This window comes from Chionomys nivalis, chromosome 1, assembly GCF_950005125.1.
Source record: "Chionomys nivalis chromosome 1, mChiNiv1.1, whole genome shotgun sequence".
Classification (NCBI taxonomy): domain Eukaryota; kingdom Metazoa; phylum Chordata; class Mammalia; order Rodentia; family Cricetidae; genus Chionomys; species Chionomys nivalis.
In genome coordinates this window covers 119,094,789-119,115,622 of record NC_080086.1, presented here as the reverse complement: position 1 = coordinate 119,115,622, position 20,834 = coordinate 119,094,789, and the positions used below count along the sequence as shown (strand labels likewise).

Here is a 20,834-nt window from a genome sequence, read left to right as displayed (position 1 = left end):
GACGCCCCTCCTCATGGATGCCCTTGCACATGTACATACACAGCTCTTGTTTGAGTCAGAAGGATGTGCCTACTGACACCTAGAAATGTCCCACAGACTCCTATCTTTGTGCCTCTGTCCTCCCATTTCCCACCTGACATACCTCCCACATATAGTGTGCGCATCTAAGTCCATCCCACCCTTTCACGTTTCCTTCTTGCTTGAACCTTCCAGGCTGATTGAGAGGCCTGGCTACCGTGAGCATACACCCCATTTGTCACCTGCACTGTCTACGCACTCTCGGTGACCAGATGTCAGGTGGATGATGGCATCCCCATTCCACAGGAGCAGAAACTTCCTGCAGAACTAAAAGACCCATCTCCCTTCTTCACAGCAATGTGTCCCCAGCCCAGCTGGCGCTTCTGCCATTGCCCCTTCAATGACAGAGGGACCAGGGTGCTGGAAACAAGAAGGGGAAGTAGACAGAGAAAGGGGAGAGGCCACATTGGGATGTCGTTCACTCTTGGTCCAAAGACCCCTAGAAAAAGGGACTTTCCAGTCAGCTAGGAAAATCAAACAAAGCCAGAACGGGGCCAGCTGGAAGAAGAACCTAGCCCAGCACCCACCACACAACCAGCCTGAACCGAGTGGCCTCGGGAACATAGCTCTGTCATCATGCAGTGGAAACCTGAGGGGGCAGTGTTGCTAGCATCCTGGGAGGGGTGTCCTCTCTGTGTATTTCTATGTTATCAGCTTGGGGAGGCCTACACCACTTGCCAGACCTTACAGGCAAGCACAGCGGCCAGGCCTTTAAAACAGGGCGCCTTTGTCCATGACTGACACCCTGGCCTAGAGCCCAGCTCGGCTTCAGGGGAAGATTTAGGTCACAAGAAAAATGGGGGGGTGGGGATTGCAGTGGCAGTGGCTACAGCCTTAGAAATCTGTCTCTCTAAAGATTGGGGAGGCATGCCCCCTCTTTCCAGGGTCATACCCTTGCCCTCGATGGGATTGGCTGCCCTTGCTTTGCATTGCACTGTCATTGAGGATATAGTATTGTCTGGCCTCCTCGGCCTCTTTTAAAAAGTTACTTGGCAAATTCCTACCCTGCTGGAACCTCTCCAGTCTGTCCACTCTGCTAGGCTGTTACCTCTTTCTAGCCAGCTCGAATCAGCATGTCTTGCCCAAGCCCTGATCAATAAAAAAAGACCCGTGCAAAGATGAATGGGAAGTCCTTGGAATCTTCCAGCACACCATAGAGTTACCAAGGCCACAAGCTAGGAGATTTCCAAAGTGAACTACTCAGACAAGGACGACGTCCTGGCCCGCTGAGACTCTGAGGCTGCCTAGGAGAGGGATATTAAAGAGACTAAAGAGCCATCTTGAAGAAAGGCCCAGTCACGGCCTGCTGCAGCCTCTTCACTTCCGCCGCCCTTTCTAAACTGCTCACTTTCCTGAAGCTCAGCCAGAAAACCTGCCTCCTTGGTGCATGTTTATAAACTTTGGCAAATAATTTTCCATCCCCATCTCTTTCATGAGAAGAACTGTCAGCTCACTCAGGCCTGGCCCTGAACCAATGAACTTTCTCCTTCCTGTTGGCGTTGCTCGCCATCTTCTGGACAAAGGCAGTAATGCCGCCAAGGAAGCAATGGGTCCAGGCTTAGAGCAAATCTGAAGCCATTCCTGAATACCAGGAAAGCAATAATGAGCGTCATTTTCTACAGCAAAGATGCGTTCAACTGCACACTGCTTTTCTTTTGAGAAATCATTTCCAAGGTCCCTTGCCTTACTTGTCACTTAACAGGCATGTGGCTGAGCACCTGCTCCATGCCAGATGCCAGATACTGTGGTGGGCACAAATCCCATGGTCCCTGACCCCAAAAGCCTGAAGTCTAAAGTCAAGCATATGGGCCAAGACATACTTGAAGATATCCAGGCAGCAGAGTGAAATGTCACTGGCTCCAAGTCCCCAAAGAGGAAATTTGCTTGGAACAAGGGGAAATAGCCAGAGGAAACAGCAAAGCTGACGTCTACTGGGGGTGGCAGAACAAGAAAGGTAGAGACACTGAATCGAAAATCTCTCACTGCTCCTTCATGGCCATAGATCTGGTGACAGGAAGGTGGTCACTAGGAGGCTTTGGGGGTCATCGGAAAGACGTGGGAGAGGAGCAAAATGTGACAGCAGAGGCCTAGAACCCTAGCCATAAGGATGACCTGGAGTCCAAGGGCAGCCTTGGCTACATGACAAGTTCAAGGCCATCCTGGACTATATGAGACTCTGCTTCGCAATAAAATAAAGAGGGGAAGGAAGAAAAGAGATATAAGGAGATGGGCACTGTGGGCCTTTTTTCAAGACAACTCCTCAGAACCTGTGGGTTCATCAGCTCAATCTACATGTATGAAACAGAACTGAGGGTGAAAGGGGGCAAAAAAGGTTAAAAAAATCAGAACTCAAAGCCAAACAGCTTTGGTTTTGAATCTCCACTCTGGTAGTTAACAGCTGTGTGCCATGACAAATTACTTAGCCACTTTGAGCCACAATACCCGCAAGGATGACCATAGCGGTTCCTTAGGGAAATAAGAACATGATCACATGCCAGCTTCTGTAAATGCTTGATAGTGGTGGCATCAGGGCACAATGCCAAGGTCCCAGCTGTTGTGCCCAGAGAATTCCCCATGCTTCTTGGTCATCTTCCAAACTGCCTGGGAGATACTGAAAGCATTTGCCTATCCAGAGCCGAGTACATCTGGTCTACCTCCTGTTAGGGTCATTGTTCTTTCAAAACCCGCAGAGACCGTGACCTGAGGTCACCAAAGGAGCAAGTGGAAGTAAATGTCAGCCCCTTGGAGTAAGGTCAGGAATTCACAGTGGCCTCTGAAGATTAAAGTCTCAATTTTACCTCACTCTCATGATCCCAGTATGAGAAAAGCAGGTTCCTCATGGGCTCTGGGGAAAGCAGTTCTCAGGCATAGTACGCACATGTAGGGAAAATAAGTCTTGAATCCAAGAACTTTGGAGACATCTGCATAAGCCAAGGTGTTCCCTTTCATGTACCGCTGGATTCCATGGGTCCACCTTCTATCGCTGTGAACTGTGAGCATTATTATCAAGCATCAACATGGCAAGAGGGAACTCAACACAGGTGACCAGAGACACCTGAGCCTCGGGTGACATCCCTTAGGGACTGGCTTCCTGAGAAATGCCCTCTGAGCTTGATATCTGAAAGCAAAGTCAAGAAGAAACTCCTATTGATGTGGGGAGGCCCAAGTACTCATTCCACCCTTCTCAATGTGAGCCTCTGCTTATTTCCTTGAGACAGGGTCTTCAGTAGCCCAGGCTGGTCCCAAACTCGCTATGCAGATGAAGATGTCTTTGAAGTCCTGATTCTCTTGGCTCTGCCCACCCTATCCACCAAGTGCTGGATTATAGGCATGCCCCACCACGCCTAGCTTAGCATAAGCTATTTGGATCCCACCAGCAAGCAAAGGCAGTGCCAAACTGGCCTACAGACAACACCACCTGGACTGTTTAGGACTTGCAGACACAAGCATCGATCTGAGAAGCCTTCCTCTAACTCCAGCTCAACACCCCCCCCCCCTTCTACCTTTCTAGCTAAAATGCTATCATTTGGCTAAGAGACCTTGGTTCTAGTGCAAACAAGTATCTATGGGAAGTATTGTGTTTGCATTATTGTCAACCGTCTCCAAGACCTTGTGTGTTTCAGTCAGTAGACCCGATCTCCTTGTTTTCCTAACAAGGACATCAGAGCTGGGTCTGGGCCGTGCAGTCTGAAGGACAGCACAGGGCCAGAGCTGACAAAGAAGAAACACAGGTTGGGTGCTTGTAGCAGGGCCAAAATCAGACTCCGTGGAGTCTTAGAAAATCCAAAAAGACCTGGGATGGTGACCCTTCACCACGCCATCTCTCTGTGTGTGTTCAGCTAACCTCGGGAGACCCCAGCCCATCCAGGGCCCTCTAAGCCACCTGCAGGCATTGAGGGGCACAGGTGGGCTTTGGGCTACATTCTCACTTGTTATCCCAGTTTCAAAGCCTGTGTACTTGTGCCTTCTCCTACCTTATTTTTTAAGCCCCACCATCTGCCTCCTTCCTCTGTGTTCTATTTTCCCTGCCACTTCCAATCCCCAACTCTTAGACCTTCATTCCTTGTAGAGCCAGAGATCCCTCTCCACCCAAACCCGAAAGCAAAGCCGGACGCGTACTGCCACAGCTCAACACCCCTCCTGCAGGCTGGAAGGGGACTCTAGGGGCCACTTCCACAAGGCTATTGGTGCTACTACTGGTTGATTCCTCTAGATGTCCCTGAAATTAAACGCCCATGGCTCCATTCACTTCAGCCTGTCAGTCCAGCACCCTGGTATTCCCGATGGCAGCCTGTGGTTCTCCTCCCTACACACAGAACTCCACAAAAACGGGGCCACAGGTTTGGATTACCAACAGGCATTCTCTGGAACTGAAACCGTTCCCCAAGGATCTGTAGGTTCAGCTTCTCTGCGGGTGATCAGATTATCCTGCCATGAATCCCTGGCAAAACTGAGCTACCACTCAACAAAGACTGGCCACAAGGGGGCAGAATTGGCCCACATGATCGTAGAGTTGCTCTCATGCTCCTTGCCCTTGGCAAGGAGGAATCTGAGGGCAAGGATGGAATGGAGTTCTTGGTGCTGAAAAGGGGCACCGGGTGAGACAGCTTTTTAAGGAAAGATTCCCCTCATTGTTAAGCTTATCTAGATCGGCCCCTGGACCCAAGAAAACTCGTTCTGAAAGGCCAGTGAAGAGTTGGGCCCACCATTGCAATCGGGCTCGCATGTGACAAGTTAGAAACAGCAGAGGCCACAAGAAACAACATCGGCTTCAATGCCCACGCAGTCCCAGGGTGCTCAGTGACCCACCTGCCACGCTCATGGCCTGGCTGGTGGCAAGCTGTACTGGGCACAGCGACACCCACTGTGTTTGATAGGCCTGTCCTCTGACCACAAGCAAGTAATGGGGACACTGTGCACTCAGGTTGGAAGGAATCCAGGTCCTTCCACCTAAGTGCTGAGATCCGGGATCCTGGCACAGGCTCTTTCTTTAACATTTCTCTCCGAGGGATCCTTTCTCCATCCTTTGGAAGCACCAAGCTGGCTAAAGCACAGGACTCCTTCCCTCGGGTTTTTCTGGGGTCCCCATAAATGGGCTCTGCTGTCATAAACCCAATATATAAAAAAGTAACTAAGGTCCTATAAGCATGCATTGGATGAAATAGCTTTGTTAAATCATGCAAAGTTCCTGTAAAGAGCTGGACGTTAGTTCCAGCACTCGAGAAGATGAGGCAAGAAAACCATACATTCGAGGCTAGCTTCAATCATGTGGGGATGCCCTCTCTCCAAAGCATATATAAGTAGGGCTGGGAAGATGATTCATTCAATAAAGTGGTTGTTAGGCAAGCATAAGGCCCTGAGTGTGAATCTCCCCAACACGCATGTAAAAAGCAAGCCAGGTAACTTGTGCCCATAATCACAGTATTGAGAAAATGAGTATAGGAGGATGTCTGGGACTCGCTGGCCAGCTAGAATTACTGAATTGGTAAGCTCTAGATTCAGTGAGAGACCCTGTCTCTCTCTCTCTCTCTCTCTCTCTCTCTCTCTCTTCATTCACCTCTGGTCTCTACACACATATACAAACATGTATACGTTCACACACCATACAAGCAAAATAAAATTTCTTTAAATAGCAAAAACCACATACCTATCACTGTTGCCCCAGAGGGGCGGAAGGAAGAAAGTGGCTTACGAAGCAGGACCTCTGGTTCTCCTTGGGGTGTCCAGACCCAAGGTGGGGGTATGGCTTCATGACCCTTTGGTCTGCCTGCCCATGTCACATTTACCACTCAGTATTCTATCTGGGCCACTAGCTGAACAGCTCCTTTACTGACACTTGCTATGAACAAGGCTGTGTCCACAGCAGTATCTTATCCAGCTAGAAAAGTGAAAAGATCATTTTATTGGGAGCAGCCAGAGACAACCCCAGGAGAGCTTTCTGGGCTGAGCAATGTCTGACAGTACGGGCAGGGACACGGGCCATATATGTGTGTTTAGGGAGCACGAAGCCAAGAGGTGCCTCCTCTCTCTAGTGTGGCTTCATACTCCACAGAGAGAATTGCATGTGATGATCCTTGCTATTACTCTACCAGGGTCAGGGCCGTGGAAGGTTTTTGGTGACTTCTTGAAGGCAAGGCAGTGAGGCAGGTGTTCCACTGACTTGTCCTTCATTGCCCCTCTTGGGATCTGAGTGAACAATCCCTGTATTGTGTCTGTTGCATGTGATTCTAATCTGTGTCTGCAGAGGGCGAAGCTGAGCCATCACTGGACCAGTGACTCTGTTTTCTGATTCCAGGGTACCTTTCTTAAGAAGTGCTACAGTGTTTAACCCCAGTGCCAAACCCTTTGGCCACTGTGCCACTCTAGAGTTTCAGCAGCAGAGGGCTAGGCCCCCAGCTGAGATTTTTCTGCAGTGACTTCCTGGCAAGTTCACCATCTCCTGGAGCGACTTTCCCATGAGTTTTGTTGGCAATCTTGCAATTTTGACCCCCTTTGACCCTAACCTCAGTGACTCGGCCACACCCTCTCCTGCAAAGTTTGAAGCTCAGCCTCTAGGAGGCTCTCACAGCCTCTCTTTCTCTGTAGTGCATGTGGGGGAGGGGTAAGTGTGGCTATGTGTAAAGTGTGTGAGTGTGGTTGTGTGTGGTATATGTGTTTTGTGTGTGTATATGCTATGTGCTGTGTAGTTTGAGTGTGCATATGTATGATATGTGTGTGGCGTGAGTAGGTGTGGGTGGTATGGGTGTCTTGTGTGGTGTCTGTGTGGTGTATACATGCATGCAGGTCCATGTAATTTGTATAGAAACCAGAGGTTGAGGTCTTTCTCAATCACTCTCCACCTTACTCTGTGTGACGGGAAATCTTCCTCAACCTAGAACTCATGGATTCAGCTAGACCGGCTGTGAGATACAGAGATCCGCCTCTCTCCACCTGCCCAGGCTGGAATTACAGGCATGCACCACCACACCTAGCTTTTGTGCAGATGCTGGGGACTTGAACTCCAATTTTCATGCGTGTACATCAAGCAACTTCCCATCATCATGTCCTGGCCATGTCCCTAACCTCACTTTTCTGAAATGTAAAGTTTTTAAAAAAAAAAAAATGTATGCTTGAGTGTCTGCATGTATGTATATGTACCTTGTGTATGTGTGCCTGGTGCCAGGAAGGCCAGAAGAGGATGTCGGCATCTCTGCAATTGGAGTTGCCTCCAATTAATAGGTTATGAGCCTCTGTGTAGGCGTTAGAAACCAAACCTGGGTCCTCAGTAAGAACAGCAAGTGCTCCAGTAGGTGGTGGTGGCACACGCCTTTAATCCCAGCACTCAGGAGGCAGAGGCAGGCGGATCTCTGTGAGTTTGAAGCCAGCCTAGTCTACAGAGTGAGTTTCAGGCAGCCAGGACTGCTGTATGGAGAAACCTTGTCTAGGAAAACGAAACCAAACAAAACAAAAAAGAACATCAGTGTTCTTAATCACTGTGCCATCTCTCCAGACCCTACCTTCTTTGTTTTTTGTATTTCTCAACCTGTTGTAACTACTAATCCTTTGTATCTCCTTCCCTCACTGCTGGAATCACTGTGTGTTCCTGTCTCCTAGCTGCTTACAGTGGTGAGAACACTCCCACACAGTCTATGGGACTCCGGTATGCTGCCGACTGACCCTTGCCTTCCTCCACTTCCGTGCATCTTTCTCCACTTCCGTGCGTCTTCCTCCAATTCCGTGCGTCTTTCTCCACTTCCGTGCGTCTTCCTCCACTTCCGTGCGTCTTCCTCCACTTCCGTGCGTCTTCCTCCACTTCCGTGCGTCTTCCTCCACTTCTGTGCGTCTTCCTCCAATTCCGTGCATCTTTCTCCACTTCCGTGGGTCTTCCTCCACTTCCGTGCGTCTTCCTCCAATTCCGTGCATCTTTCTCCACTTCCGTGCATCTTCCTCCAATTCCGTGCATCTTTCTCCACTTCTGTGCGTTTTCCTCCAATTCCGTGCATCTTTCTCCACTTCCGTGCGTCTTCCTCCACTTCCGTGCGTCTTCCTCCACTTCTGTGCGTCTTCCTCCAATTCCGTGCATCTTTCTCCACTTCCGTGCGTCTTCCTCCACTTCCGTGCGTCTTCCTCCACTTCCGTGCATCTTCCTCCAATTCCGTGCATCTTTCTCCACTTCCGTGCGTCTTCCTCCACTTCCGTGCGTCTTCCTCCACTTCTGTGCGTCTTCCTCCAATTCCGTGCATCTTTCTCCACTTCCGTGCGTCTTCCTCCACTTCTGTGCGTCTTCCTCCAATTCCGTGCATCTTTCTCCACTTCCGTGCGTCTTCCTCCACTTCCGTGCGTCTTCCTCCACTTCTGTGCATCTTCCTCCAATTCCGTGCGTCTTTCTCCACTTCCGTGCGTCTTACTCCAATTCCGTGCATCTTTCTCCACTTCCGTGCGTCTTCCTCCACTTCCGGGCGTCTTTCTCTACTTCCGGGCGTATTTCCACATATTCTCAGACCATCTTTAGTCACTTCCTCTCCTGAGCATTCTTGTATCCAGCAGGGTTGGATTAAGAAAACAGAAATCTTTTAACTAACATGACTAAAAGCTTGACAATTATCGATGATTATCCATTAACAACCTATATACATTATATTTTTAAATGAACTACATAATCATAATACTTTAATCAAGATCAGAAATATGTATATATATATAACAAAATTGACCTTAAAATCTATACCAATGTAAATTATTTATATCTATATCATATCCCCCTTTAAATGTAAAAGAACATTTATAAACCATATTTGGGCCGGCGGTGGTGGCGCACGCCTTTAATCCCAGCACTTGGGAGGCAGAGGCAGGCGGATCTCTGTGAGTTCGAGACCAGCTTGGTCTACAAGAGCTAGTTCCAGGATAGGCTCCAAAACCACAGAGAAACCCTGTCTCGAAAAACCAAAAAAAAAAAAAAAAAAAAAGAAAACAGAAATCACTCCAAGTATTTCTAATCGGAAGAGATTTAAGACAGGGACATTCGTGGTGAAGTCCTGGTTTCTTCCTAGCTGTGTAGCTGTGGCCAGGTTGCTTAGCCTCCCCCGTAATGCTGTTTCTACATCTAGAGAAATAGCAATAGTCCTAACTTACAGGCTGTTCTGAAACTTACGTACAATACACCATGGAAAACATTTCAGTGTCTGGTATATAGTTAGTGCCCAACAGCCACAAGCTACTGTTATGATTACTATTCTAACCCTCTAAACCACTACAGCAACCTAAGGACAGTGTCTCAATGTTGCCAAGTCCAGAACTGCGGAGCCAGGAAGGGGAGGGGCTGCTTCAACAGTGCGATGTCATCTCTGACTGAAGAGCAGACTAGATGAGGTTGAGGGGTGTGCAGGTCCCATAGGACAAAGTGCTTCTAAGGCTCCCTGTTCTTCACGTCACTCACTCATCCTGACCTCTTCGCCTGCGCTGAGCAGATCTCGCTCCTCTGGGCACACTTTGAAATTTTAATTAAAATATAATACATGCACATTTTTAAAAGTCAGAATACAAATGACATAGTTAACAAGAAAATAAGCCTGGTTCCTCAGCTCTCTCACCTCAGAACAGCCATTGGGAAGAGGTTCCTCTGGTGTCTTTTCAGACATGTTCTCGACAGGTATAGGGAGCTCAATGTATTTTCACATTTTAGTGCGTATAGGGCTGCTGTTTTGCTTTTCTAAATCATCTCTCTCTGAGGACAAGATACTGGTGTAAATGAAGTTACCATCTTTTTTTTTCATATTGTTCTTTAAAATATCTGTGTTGTTTGTTTTATTGAGATGGCATTTCATGTAAGCCAGGCTGGTGCTGAATTCTCAGTCGTCTTGCCTTGGCCTCCATACTGCTAAGATTCCAGGCCTGCGCTACTCCCCCAGTTAGCAGTTTGGACACCCCTGCGAGAGTGGTTAATCAGCTCCTTCTGATGACATTTAAGTGGCTCCCAGTCTTGCTGTTACAAATACGCTTGTAAAAATTCTCTACGATACACCAGCTTTTTTTTTTTTCTTTTTACAATGCAAAAAAAACATCTGGTGTCTTCGAGCTGAAACCCCCAAAGATCACCTTTATGGTCTTGTATTGAAACACAGGGCAGAGAAAGGAAGGTCTGCATTCCAGCCCAGGCTCACACCCCTCACTGCTCTTCATGCCCAGCTTCCCTGCATATTAGGCCATGGTAACTGCACCTGCCCTGCACTGCCTCACAGGGGGGCATCCTGAGAATCAAATGTGCACGAAAGCTCAGGAGCACTGTCCTCACACATAGAAGTCTTTGCCAAACCTGTAATTGATGCATGTTTTGTGATGTGCCCTCCATTTCCAGTGTACTGCTTGCCCCTCCCCTTGAAAGAGCAGCTGTCCACCTGCAGCTCCTGCTGCTTGGCAACCTAAGGCTGCCATACGCTTTGCATCCTTCGGTTTCCCCACACCACAGATGGAACTGGGCCGGGCACCTTCTGTGAGGCTGTCCAGCAACTACAGTGAAAGGCCCTGCATCTGTAACCATATCCAGGTTACTCTGAGTCTCACCCTTGGAACAATTTACTAGGCAAATCACAAGTGACTTAGGACAAACAAGAAGGCAGAGAGAGTGGCCATATGGTCAGGACCATGACGGACCACTAGCAGTTGATGTCATTAATAAGATGAATCAGGAAGGAGCAGAAACCTGCACATCCTAACTGTGAAACAGTTTTAAAATGGGGCAAGGCGGGAGTAAGAAGACCACACAGGAGCAGAGACCCGCCCCCGAATCAGCCAAGTCGTAGAGACAGTGAAACACAAGCAAGGGTCTCAGGACTGCCTTGAACCCATCACTATCCCTACAAGGCCAGGTCATCCCAAGCCTTGCTGCTGGGTCTGTGTGATGCCATGAAGGCAGGAACGGGGCATCAGATCCTCTGGAGCTAGAGTTACAGGCAATTGTGTGCTGCCCAACATGAGTGCAGGGCATGAAACTCAGGTCCTCTGCATAAGCAGAAGGCAACCTTAACCGCTGAGCCACCTCTCCAGCTCCAAAACGGTAAATTTTATTCTCTTATTTCACTCCATAAAAAAGCACTTATCACCACCACCACCATCATCATCATCATCAATAATCATGGTGGCAGTCATCCGCTTAGTCCCTTGTGGAATGCGCCACCCCATTTTCCTATTAGTGTTGTGCTATACAGGCAGCTTTGTCACTTTTCCCCATTCATAAATGAGGACACTGAACCCCAGATACATTATTACCAACTGCCACCCCTCTGGCCATGCAAACAAAGCTAGAGTTGGAATGTAGCACTTTCTCCTGTAATGTGACCCTGACTCTGCCTACTGAAAGTGTTTTGTTCAACTTTGAGATACCATCTTACACCTGTCAGAATGGCTAAAATCAAAAACACCAATGATAGCCTTTGCTGGCGAGGTTGTGGAGAAAGAGGCACACTCATTCATTGCTGGTGGGAATGCAAACTTGTGCAACCACTTTGGAAATCAGTGTGGCGATTTCTCAGGAAATTTGGGATCAACCTACCCCAAGATCCAGTAATACCACTATTGGGAATATACCCAAGAGATACCCCATCAAATGACAAAAGTATCTGTTCAACTATGTTCATAGCAGCATTGTTTGTAATAGCCAAAACCTGGAAACAACCTAGATGCCCTTCAATGGAGGAATGGATGAAGAAAATGTGGAATATATACATATTAGAGTACTACTCAGCAGTAAAAAACAATGACTTCTCGAATTTTGCGTGCAAATGGATGGAAATAGAAAACACTATCCTGAGTGAGGTATCCCAGACCCAAAAAGAGGAACATGGGATGTACTCACTCATAATCGGTTTCTAGCCATAAATAAAAGACATTAAGCATATAATTTGTGATCCTAGAGAAGTTAAATAAGAAAGTGAACCCAAAGAAAATCATATAGTCATCCGCATGGAGAGGGGAAGTAGACAAGATTGCAGGGCAAAAACTGGGAACTTGCGGGTGAGGTGGCATGGGGCAAAGGGGAAATGGGATGAGAAACATGAGAAGGGGAGGATGGGAGGAGCTCGGGGGATTGGGATGGTTGGGATATAGGAAGGGTGGATACGGGAGCAGCGAAGTATATATCCTATCTAAGGGAGCCATCTTAGGGTTGGCAAGAGACTTGACTCTTGAGGGGTTCGCAGGTGTCCAGGAATATGTTCCCAGCTGGTACCTTGGGCAACTAAGGAGAGGGAACCTGAAATGACCCTATCCTATACTGATGAATATCTTGCATATCACCTTAGAACCTTCATCTGGCGATGGATCGAGGTAGAGACAGAGTCTCAATTTGGAGCAACGGTCTGAGCTCTTAAGGTCCAAATGAGGAGCAGAAGGAGGGAGAACATGAGCAAGGAAATCAGGACCACGAGGGATGCACCCACCCACTGTGACAGTGGAACTGATTTATTGGGAGCCCACCAAGGCCAGCGGGTCTGGGACTGAATAAGCATGGGTTGAAACTGGACTCTCTGAGCATGGCGGACAATGAAGGCAGATGAGAAGCCAAGGACAATGGCACTAGGTTTCGATCCTAATACATGAACTGGCTTTGTGGGAGCTTAGCCTGTTTAGACGCTCACCTTCCTGGACATAGATAGAAGACCTTCGTCTTCCCGCAGGGCAGAGAATTTGGACTGCTCTTCAGTATCGAGAGGGAGGGGCAATGGTGTGGGGGGAGGAGAAGAGGAGTGGGGATAGGGGGAGGGGAGTGGGGGGAGGGGGCAATATTTGGGAGGAGGGGAGGGAAATGGGAAACGGGGAGCAGGTGGAAATTTTAATTAAAAAAGAATAAAAAATAAAAAAAAGAATAATAAAACTATCTTTCATAAAAGCAAAAAAAAAATAAATAAATGAAAGTGTTTTGTTAAAGTTTTAATAAAACCAAAGACGACAAAGTATATTTCCCAGCCTTCCAGAATCTTCACCTCCTCCTCCACTACCCATGGTATTCATTGGAATGTATAGCTCAAGTTGCATTCATTTTCTAGTGATTCTACAGTAGGGTCCCATGGGTGGGGTGGCTCAGTCGACTATATTTACACTCTTGGTGTTCCAGAAGCTAGACATTGGGATCAAAGCATCGGCAGGCTCAGTTTTTCCAAAATCACTAGGACAGAAGGCTCTGATCCAAGCCTATAACTGTTAATTTTACATGTCTACTTGATCAGGCCCCAGGTGCCTAGTATTGCGTTAGGCGTTATTTACTAGCATATCTTTGAGGGCATTTATAGAAGACACCAGCCTTTTGAGGGCATTTATAGAAGATACCAGCCTTTAAGGAAATGGAATAAGAAAAGCAGACTGCCACCCCCAGTGGGAGTGGGCCTCATCCAATGCACCGAGTCTTCAATGAAATGAAATGGAAGGTGAAAGGTGGCTGGTTGTATTGAGGCATCCTAGGTCTTCTGCCCTTGCACTAGGGCACCAGGTCTTTGGACTCAGCCTAGCAGTAACAGCTGGCAGTACCAGCCTGGTGTAGGAGAATCTTCTTTCTATGTGTTGCTTTCATTGGTCAAATAAAGAAACTGCCTTGGCTTTTTGATAGGGCAGAATTTAGATAGGTGGAGTAGACCGAACAGAATGCTGGGAGAAAGACAGCAGGGTCAGGCAGATGCCATGCTTCTCCTACCCAAGACGGACGTTGGTTAGACTCACGCCAGTAAGCTATAGTCAAGTGACGATACAGATTATTAGAAATGGGTTGAATCAAGATGTGAGAGTTAGCCAATAAGAGGCTAGAAATAATGGGCCAGGCAGCAATTTAATTAATACAATTTCTGCGTAATTATTTCAAGTGTAAACTAGCCAGGTGGCTGGGCACCGGGAACACAGCCCACTGCTCCTTTTACAACACCAGTCTTTGTGGGTCTTCAGTTTCCAGACAGGAGACTAAGGACTTTTTCAACCTTTATAATTATGTGAGCTAATTCTCATGTTCCTTTTCCCATGTCTCGTACTGGTCCTGTTTCTCTGGGGAACCCAACACAAGGCTCCCCTCTTGTGCTGTGCCTGCATCGTTTTCCCTCCATACTTATCGGTGCGCTTATCTTCTAAAGACATTAGTCACACTGGATTAGGATCCATTGCAATGACATCATTTCTATGAAGTTCCCATCTCCAAATAAAGTCACACTCTGAGGTCCTGAGGAGCATTCAGCATAGAACTCGGGGAGGGGAAAACCGATCTATCCCAATATAATCTGTATTTAAAGGGCAAACCTAAGGGATTGGAATTCATACAATAGGCTTCTAGCACCAACAACTGACATTCCAGTTTTCAAAGCAGCCCTGAGCTAAGAAAGGCCCAATCTTCACTGAGTTTTGTCTTTTAATTTTTTATTACGTATATTTATTTGGGGTTATATGGTATACACATATTCCATAGGAAACACATAGGGAGTCAGTTCTTTCTTTCTCTCTCTCTCTCTCTCTCTCTTTCTTTCTCTCTCTCTCTCTCTCTCTCTCTCTCTCTCTCTCTCTCTCTCTCTTCAACCACGTGGATCTCAGGGATCAAATTCAGGTTATTGGATCTTGCTAGCAGGCAACTCCACTGGCTGAACTACCTTGCTGCCCCCAACCTGCCATTCTTACCAATGGCTCCTCAATAGCATGACAGCCTCTAACCAAAAGTGCCCTAGCAACTGGTAGAATGTGGCTATTATGAGGATAAGGGATTATGATGGTCACCAGAACTTGGTGAAGCCAAATGTTACTGTCTCAAAATATGTCCTCTGGCCCTAGTTGGCAGCACTGTGGTTATCTGGATGGCAACAGAGGACAGAGAGATGATGGGAGCACGCGGGGCAGGAGAAAGTTGCCCCACCCTGTCCAAGGTGGCACCTGGTGACAACATGCCCGAAGGAAAGTCAAAGGCCTCTTTGGTAAGAGGATGCCTCCCTTGATAGCCCTAGACATTCCATGGGGTGGGGGCGGGGTGGGCACTCTAAGCTTTACAGTCTAAGGCATTACTATGAGATTCAGATGCCAAGAAGAGTAGGACTGGGTCCCATCCCCATAGCTGGTACCCAGTTGCCTCCAGGAACCAGCAACCCTTTGTGGGATTGTAATGTTCCATGAAACGGTCTTATCTCTCTATTTGAGACCCTTCCTTCTCTGTATGTGCAGAGACATATACATGTGTTGACTGGTTCTCTCAACACAGACCCTAGGATTCTTCCACTCTGGAGTCCCTGAAAGGCCCGTTGCCTAACAGTAAGGTAAAATGTGGGAAATATGAAAGAGACCTCCCTGGTGATAAGAACTGCTACCGAAGCAGATGCCCACTTCACCTATCAATGCCTTCAGTTACAACTTTAGGGACCATGCCTTCGTGGCAGTTTGCTTTCTGTTCTTGAATCTCTAACTGCACACTCTTTGTCTTTAGGGTTTTTGTTTTGCTTTGTTTTCCAAGACAGGATTTCTTTGTGCTTTGTGTAACAGCCCTGGCTGTCCTGGAACTCACTCTGAAGACCAGGCTGGCCTTGAACTCAGAGAGATCTGCCTGCCTCTGCCTCCCAAGAGCTGGGTGGGATTAAAGGTGTGCACCACCATTCCCTAGCCTAGATACTCTTTGTAACACACCCCAGGCTAACTGAGGCTTAGAGCTGAGGATGTTGTTTTAGGGAGCCCCACACTGACTCCACCATCATCCCACCCCTTCTTCCCCATCCTAGGATGCGGAATCCCTAAAGTTAGAACTGCCCATCCTGGAAGAGAATGAAACCTGTGAAGACAGAGATTGCCCAGGGACCCCTAAGTCACTGTCCCCAAAGTCTGGCCATACCACCAAGGGTCAGGCTGGCGACGGACCTGGACAGGAACCCATGGAGCTGCCCCCGCCCCTGGAGACAGAACACCACAATGCGATGGAACTGGAGAAGGTGCGCATGGAGTTTGAGCTGACACGCCTGAAGTATCTGCACCAGGAGAATGAGCGGCAGAGGCACCACGAGGAGGTGATGGAGCAGCTGCAGCAGCAGCAGCAGCAGCAGGCTTTGCCTCGCCAGGTAGCAGAGTAGTGCTAAGGGCCAAGGGCCATCCCCGTGGACCCTGGCAAGACAGACCTCACTGTATCTGTTTGGCTATGCGCCTTGCCTGCCAGCCCCAGGTCTGGCTGAGAGGTGGTGAGCATCCTCGTAGCTGCCTCCAGCCCCTGGTGTCTTGAGTCAGTTTGCAGGGTGGTCTGAGATCATGTCCCATGTGATTAACTCTGTTAGGGCTTCCATGTTAAAGGAGATTCAAGTCTCCAAAGAGAGCTGAGAGCAGGAGACACCCTGAAACCGCATCCTCTACCCAGCACCGCTTTTAACAGTCTGTGTCCGATACTCACACTACGACGGGTCTTCTACCACTTGTCTTTCTCTCAAGATGCAGTAGTTAGACCCAGCAGCCCTCGTCATCTGACCACTGGATGCCAACAAGCCATCACCTCCCTTTCAGGTCTGAGCTTTCTCTGTTGAACACTCTGCCTGATAACCACTAATGCAATGTTGTTTTCACGAGAAATGTGTATTCAACCCCTACTCAGCCCGTTCTAGCCCTAAATGGGGACACGAGTGCTCATCTGAGTCATGGGGATCTAGCTTAGCAGGTAGAGCGCTTGGCCTGCATGCCTGAAGCCCCCTGAGTTCCGCTCCAGCACCAAATAAACCACCTGTGGGGCCTCCAGGATCCCAGCACTCTGGAAGTGAGGCAGAATGATCAGTTCAAGGTGACATAAGTTTGAGGCTAGCCTGGGCTATGTGAATCCTTGTTTCAAAGGACAAGATGAGATGAAGTGTCATGTGAGGTACTTATCGCTGTGACCAGACCATTCTAAACACTTCATGGTGAATGATGTCACCACTTCCAAGCGGTGATTCCTGCTCTCTAAAGTCATGGGTTCTGGGTAAAATCCCCGGCTCTAGCACTTTAGTTAACCACTTAACCTTGAACACATTACTAATCCCCCTTGAACTTGCTCAACACTAAAGTTAAACCTATCTCATGGGGTCATTGCAAAGCATAAGTGAACGGGCGTACACAAGCCGCTTTGCAATGAACAAGTGCATTAGGAAAGTGCTCAATAATGGTTGGCTGCTAGCATTTTTATGAACTCATACAGTTCCCTTCTTGACCCGCACGCGGCAGCTCCGCTCACCACTTCTCGGTTTTACTGGGATGTGATTTATTAGCTAAGCTTCCTAGCTCTGAGTCACCCTCGCTTCTGAGAAGCTTGTCCTCATCTAAGTGATTGCTATCACTGTTGAGAAGGAGCTGACCCAAAGGGATTCCACTGCAAAATCCCCCACCAAAGGTTATTGGGGTGCCATCAATCAACACTGTGCTGGTACATTCTCCCCAGCTCCCATTTCTGCAGCTTGCCCAAGAAAGCTGCCCTGAGTCCCGTGTCGAATGGCTTCCCAGAATAAGGTGTTACATTGGCCAACGACTGACCAATTCTTTCAAGAGAAAAAGGGTTTCTTTGACATGACTTGTTCTCAGTGAACACATGCTGGCTTCCTAATTATTTTTTCTTGCTCACAAGACACCTGCTTAAGTGTACCTTGAATGATATTACTGAGCCAAGTCAAGCTGATTGAATGGGACATCAGAAATACATTTTTCTCTCCTTTCTGGAAAACATTTGCCTTTCTCTGGAATTCACACACACTCGATATTTTCCAATTCTTGTACATTCTTAGATTTTTCTCAACATCCAAGGATGAAATAGTTATAAATTTGAACCAGAAACTATTTAAATCAGGCATGTTATTTGTGAGAGTTTCTTGTCTGGTTACTGTGACAGACACCCTGACAAACAGGGCTGAAGAAAGGGTCGGTTTGAGCTCACAGCTTCAGGGAAGGAGCCCTAGGAGGTGGTCCCGCTGCTTAGGTCAGGACTGGGGCTCAGAAAACCTTTTCACTCAGTCCAGAACTCCAACCCATGGGATGGAGCCTACTCACAGTAGGGTGGGAAGTCCCATCTCAGTAGGCCTAACCTAGAAGACCTCACAGGCATGTCTACAGGCGCAGCACTAGGCACTTCCAGGTCCTGTCCAGGTGACAGGGAAAATCAGCGATCACAGTGGTAGGCCCATCCCTCCTACTTATTTCTCTCTTTTTAATTGGAAGAATGCCTCTCCTTGCTGAGTGACATGAAAATTCTTATCATAAAGTCCTCTGGTTCTTTTATTATTTTTAAGATTTATATAATTATTAATTTAGAAGAGGGCATCAGATCTCACTACAGATAGTTGTGAGCCACCTTGTGGAATTGAACTCAGGACCTCTGCAAGAGCAACCAGGCTCTTAACCTCTGAGCCATCTCTCCAGCCCAAAAGTCCTCTACTTCTTAAAAGATAGGCCATGGGCAGTGTCTTGAAAAGCTTAACGGGTGTGATATATGTGTATATGTACATGTATATGTATATATGTGTGTGTTCATATATATAATATAAGCAAGACAGTTCACTATCAGTAAATTATATATAAACATTTTATATATAAACTCACATATATGAACATGGTATAAACACACACATATATACATATAATATAAACAAGACAGAGTTCACTGTATCGGCATATTACATGTGTACATACATATATATGAGCATTACATATAAACACACACACATATATATGCACACACAGACACCCACACATCATAACTTCCCTCCGTCCTCATTTCAGGCTAAACAAATGCAGGCTGCAGAGTGTGGCAGAGGTCATGGCACAGAGCCCCAGCCTACAGAGCACTACCCTGCCTAGAGAACACTGAATTTCTTCCTCTGGTCTCCTGCCTTCCTTGCTGTTCACCTTAGAGACAGCAGAGTTGGAGTCATTTCCCATCCCTTTAGTTTTATGTCTTGATATCATTGCTTTCTCACTTCTGTAGCTGTTTCCAGCCATGATGTATCTAAGGCCTGGCCCCTTGGGAATAGTTTTTAAAAGTGTTTTCCTTATGGTTCATTTACAAAAACTTGGGGAGGGGGGCTTGATTACGGATGCTTCCATAGCTTTCTTTTCCTAAGTGGTTGAAAGGAAAGGGAAGACAAAGATGAATGGATGGATAAATAAATTCAGTAATACCGAATATATCTAAACTAATATTTCTCACTAGTTTAGGGCATCTTGGCCTTTGCCATTTAGCTATTAAAATATGGCATCTTAAAAAGTATTGTGGAGCAGAAACCATGGCAAATTCTTGAACTCAGACCAGAATATTTATATTGGCTTCTGCCTCACACACCCATGACAAAATAGGGTCTGAGTCTAGTTACTGACTCACAGTCAGACCCATCCGAAAACCCAACTTCTGCAGGTTCAAGGAGCCTGGAACTCTGGCCACCTGCCCCAGGAGAGAGCAAATCTCACGATGGAGGACCACATACTAACCATGTGACATGTGCCAAGACACAGGGAGTCTGAGACGCTCATTTGAGCTCAAGGGTGTGCCTTCAGAGTGCCACTGGAGTCCCGAAAACTAGGCTTTTAGGGACAATAGCTAAAGAATGTTGCTAAGAACCAGAGTCCAGATCTGGGAAACTTGGAGTCCTAGAGAACTTGTTCACATGGGTAACCCAGCTGGGCAAGATGGGGCACAGGAAGGACAGCACTGGCTTGGTGTCCACGGTCAGGAAAAGATGAGGTTAATTCAAGAAACAACATGAATGAGATCGGTCTATGTGACAGTGACCTCACTAGGATTTATTTTATCATTTCTCCTTCTTCCTCATGATTTTGGGAAGGGAGTTATGACTCAGTGACCTCCTTCAGGTCACTGTCAGGGTCTGGACAGGTCTGAAGCTGTTTTCAGCAATGATGTATCTAAGGCCTGGGCCCTTGGGAATAGTTTTTAAAAAGTGTTTTATTTATGGTTCATTTACAAAATCTTGAGGGGGGAGCTTGAATATGGAGCCTTCCATAGTTTTATTTTTCTAAGTGGTTGAAAGGAAAGGGGAGACAAGGATGAATGGATGGATAAATAAATTCAGTAACGCTGATCTAAACTAATATTTCTCACTAGCTTAGGGCATCTTGGCCTAAACATAGCTGGTGTGGCCAGCTATGCCGTCTTCTTTCCTCACAGTTCTCGGGAGGCCTCCAGGACCTCCTGCTCCCCCAGAACCAGTTCGCCATGTTCCTCTACTGCTTTATCTTCATCCACATCATCTACGTTGCCAAGGAGATGGTCTTCTTTCTCTTCTCCAAGCACTACCTGTTCTGCCTCGCAGCCATCTTGCTGTGTTTGATTAAAACCCTGTGGTCCTACTTCCAAGTGCCTTTGCATCTTCCACCACCGGCAGGACTCCTCCCCGCCCATTGTAACCTGTCTGATGGCACAGCTGCCAGCTGCTGCCACCTGTGCGTGAAGACATCTGGCCAGGCCACTGCCTTCAGCCTGCTTCTCACTGTGACCAAGGGAGAAGTTCGGAAGTTAAAAGGTTGAGGTTCAAGGACGGCCTCGAAAACCTTTCTAGAATCATCGTCACATGAGTGACCATGCTGGCTTGGATACCACCGCATCCACACATGCTCATACAGTTTGATTTTTTTTCCCTTTAAATCGTCAAGTTAAAGTGGGCTCCTCCCCCAACACAAATGTCCTTGTCCCAACCCCCAGAATCTTGAGAATGATACTTTGGCTCACAAAAGAGACTGTTTCTAAGGTTGTTAGTTCAGATCCTGTGTCCTGGCAGCCTTCACAATCCCCAGAATGTTGAGAATGTTTCTTTAACTCA

The 20,834-nt window shown here is 47.4% G+C and overlaps 1 protein-coding gene across 1 annotated transcript; it reads left to right on the top strand.

Annotated features, from left to right (window-relative positions):
• The first annotated feature begins 14,873 nt into the window (after positions 1-14,873).
• Tmem247 (transmembrane protein 247) lies at positions 14,874-20,542 on the top strand. The gene is made up of 3 exons (XM_057783695.1): positions 14,874-14,990; positions 15,783-16,115; positions 20,183-20,542. The coding sequence occupies exons 1-3, from the start codon at positions 14,874-14,876 to the stop codon at positions 20,540-20,542; spliced, it is 810 nt and encodes a 269-aa protein (XP_057639678.1).
• The last annotated feature ends 292 nt before the right edge of the window (positions 20,543-20,834 follow it).

Coding starts and splice junctions, on each gene's coding strand:
- Tmem247 (XM_057783695.1), top strand. CDS start 14,874: ATGGCAACAGAGGACAGAGAGATGATGGGAGCACGCGGGGCAGGAGAA. Junction 14,991..15,782: donor GAAAGTCAAAGGCCTCTTTG/GTAAGAGGATGC, acceptor TCCCCATCCTAG/GATGCGGAATCCCTAAAGTT. Junction 16,116..20,182: donor AGCAGGCTTTGCCTCGCCAG/GTAGCAGAGTAG, acceptor CTTTCCTCACAG/TTCTCGGGAGGCCTCCAGGA.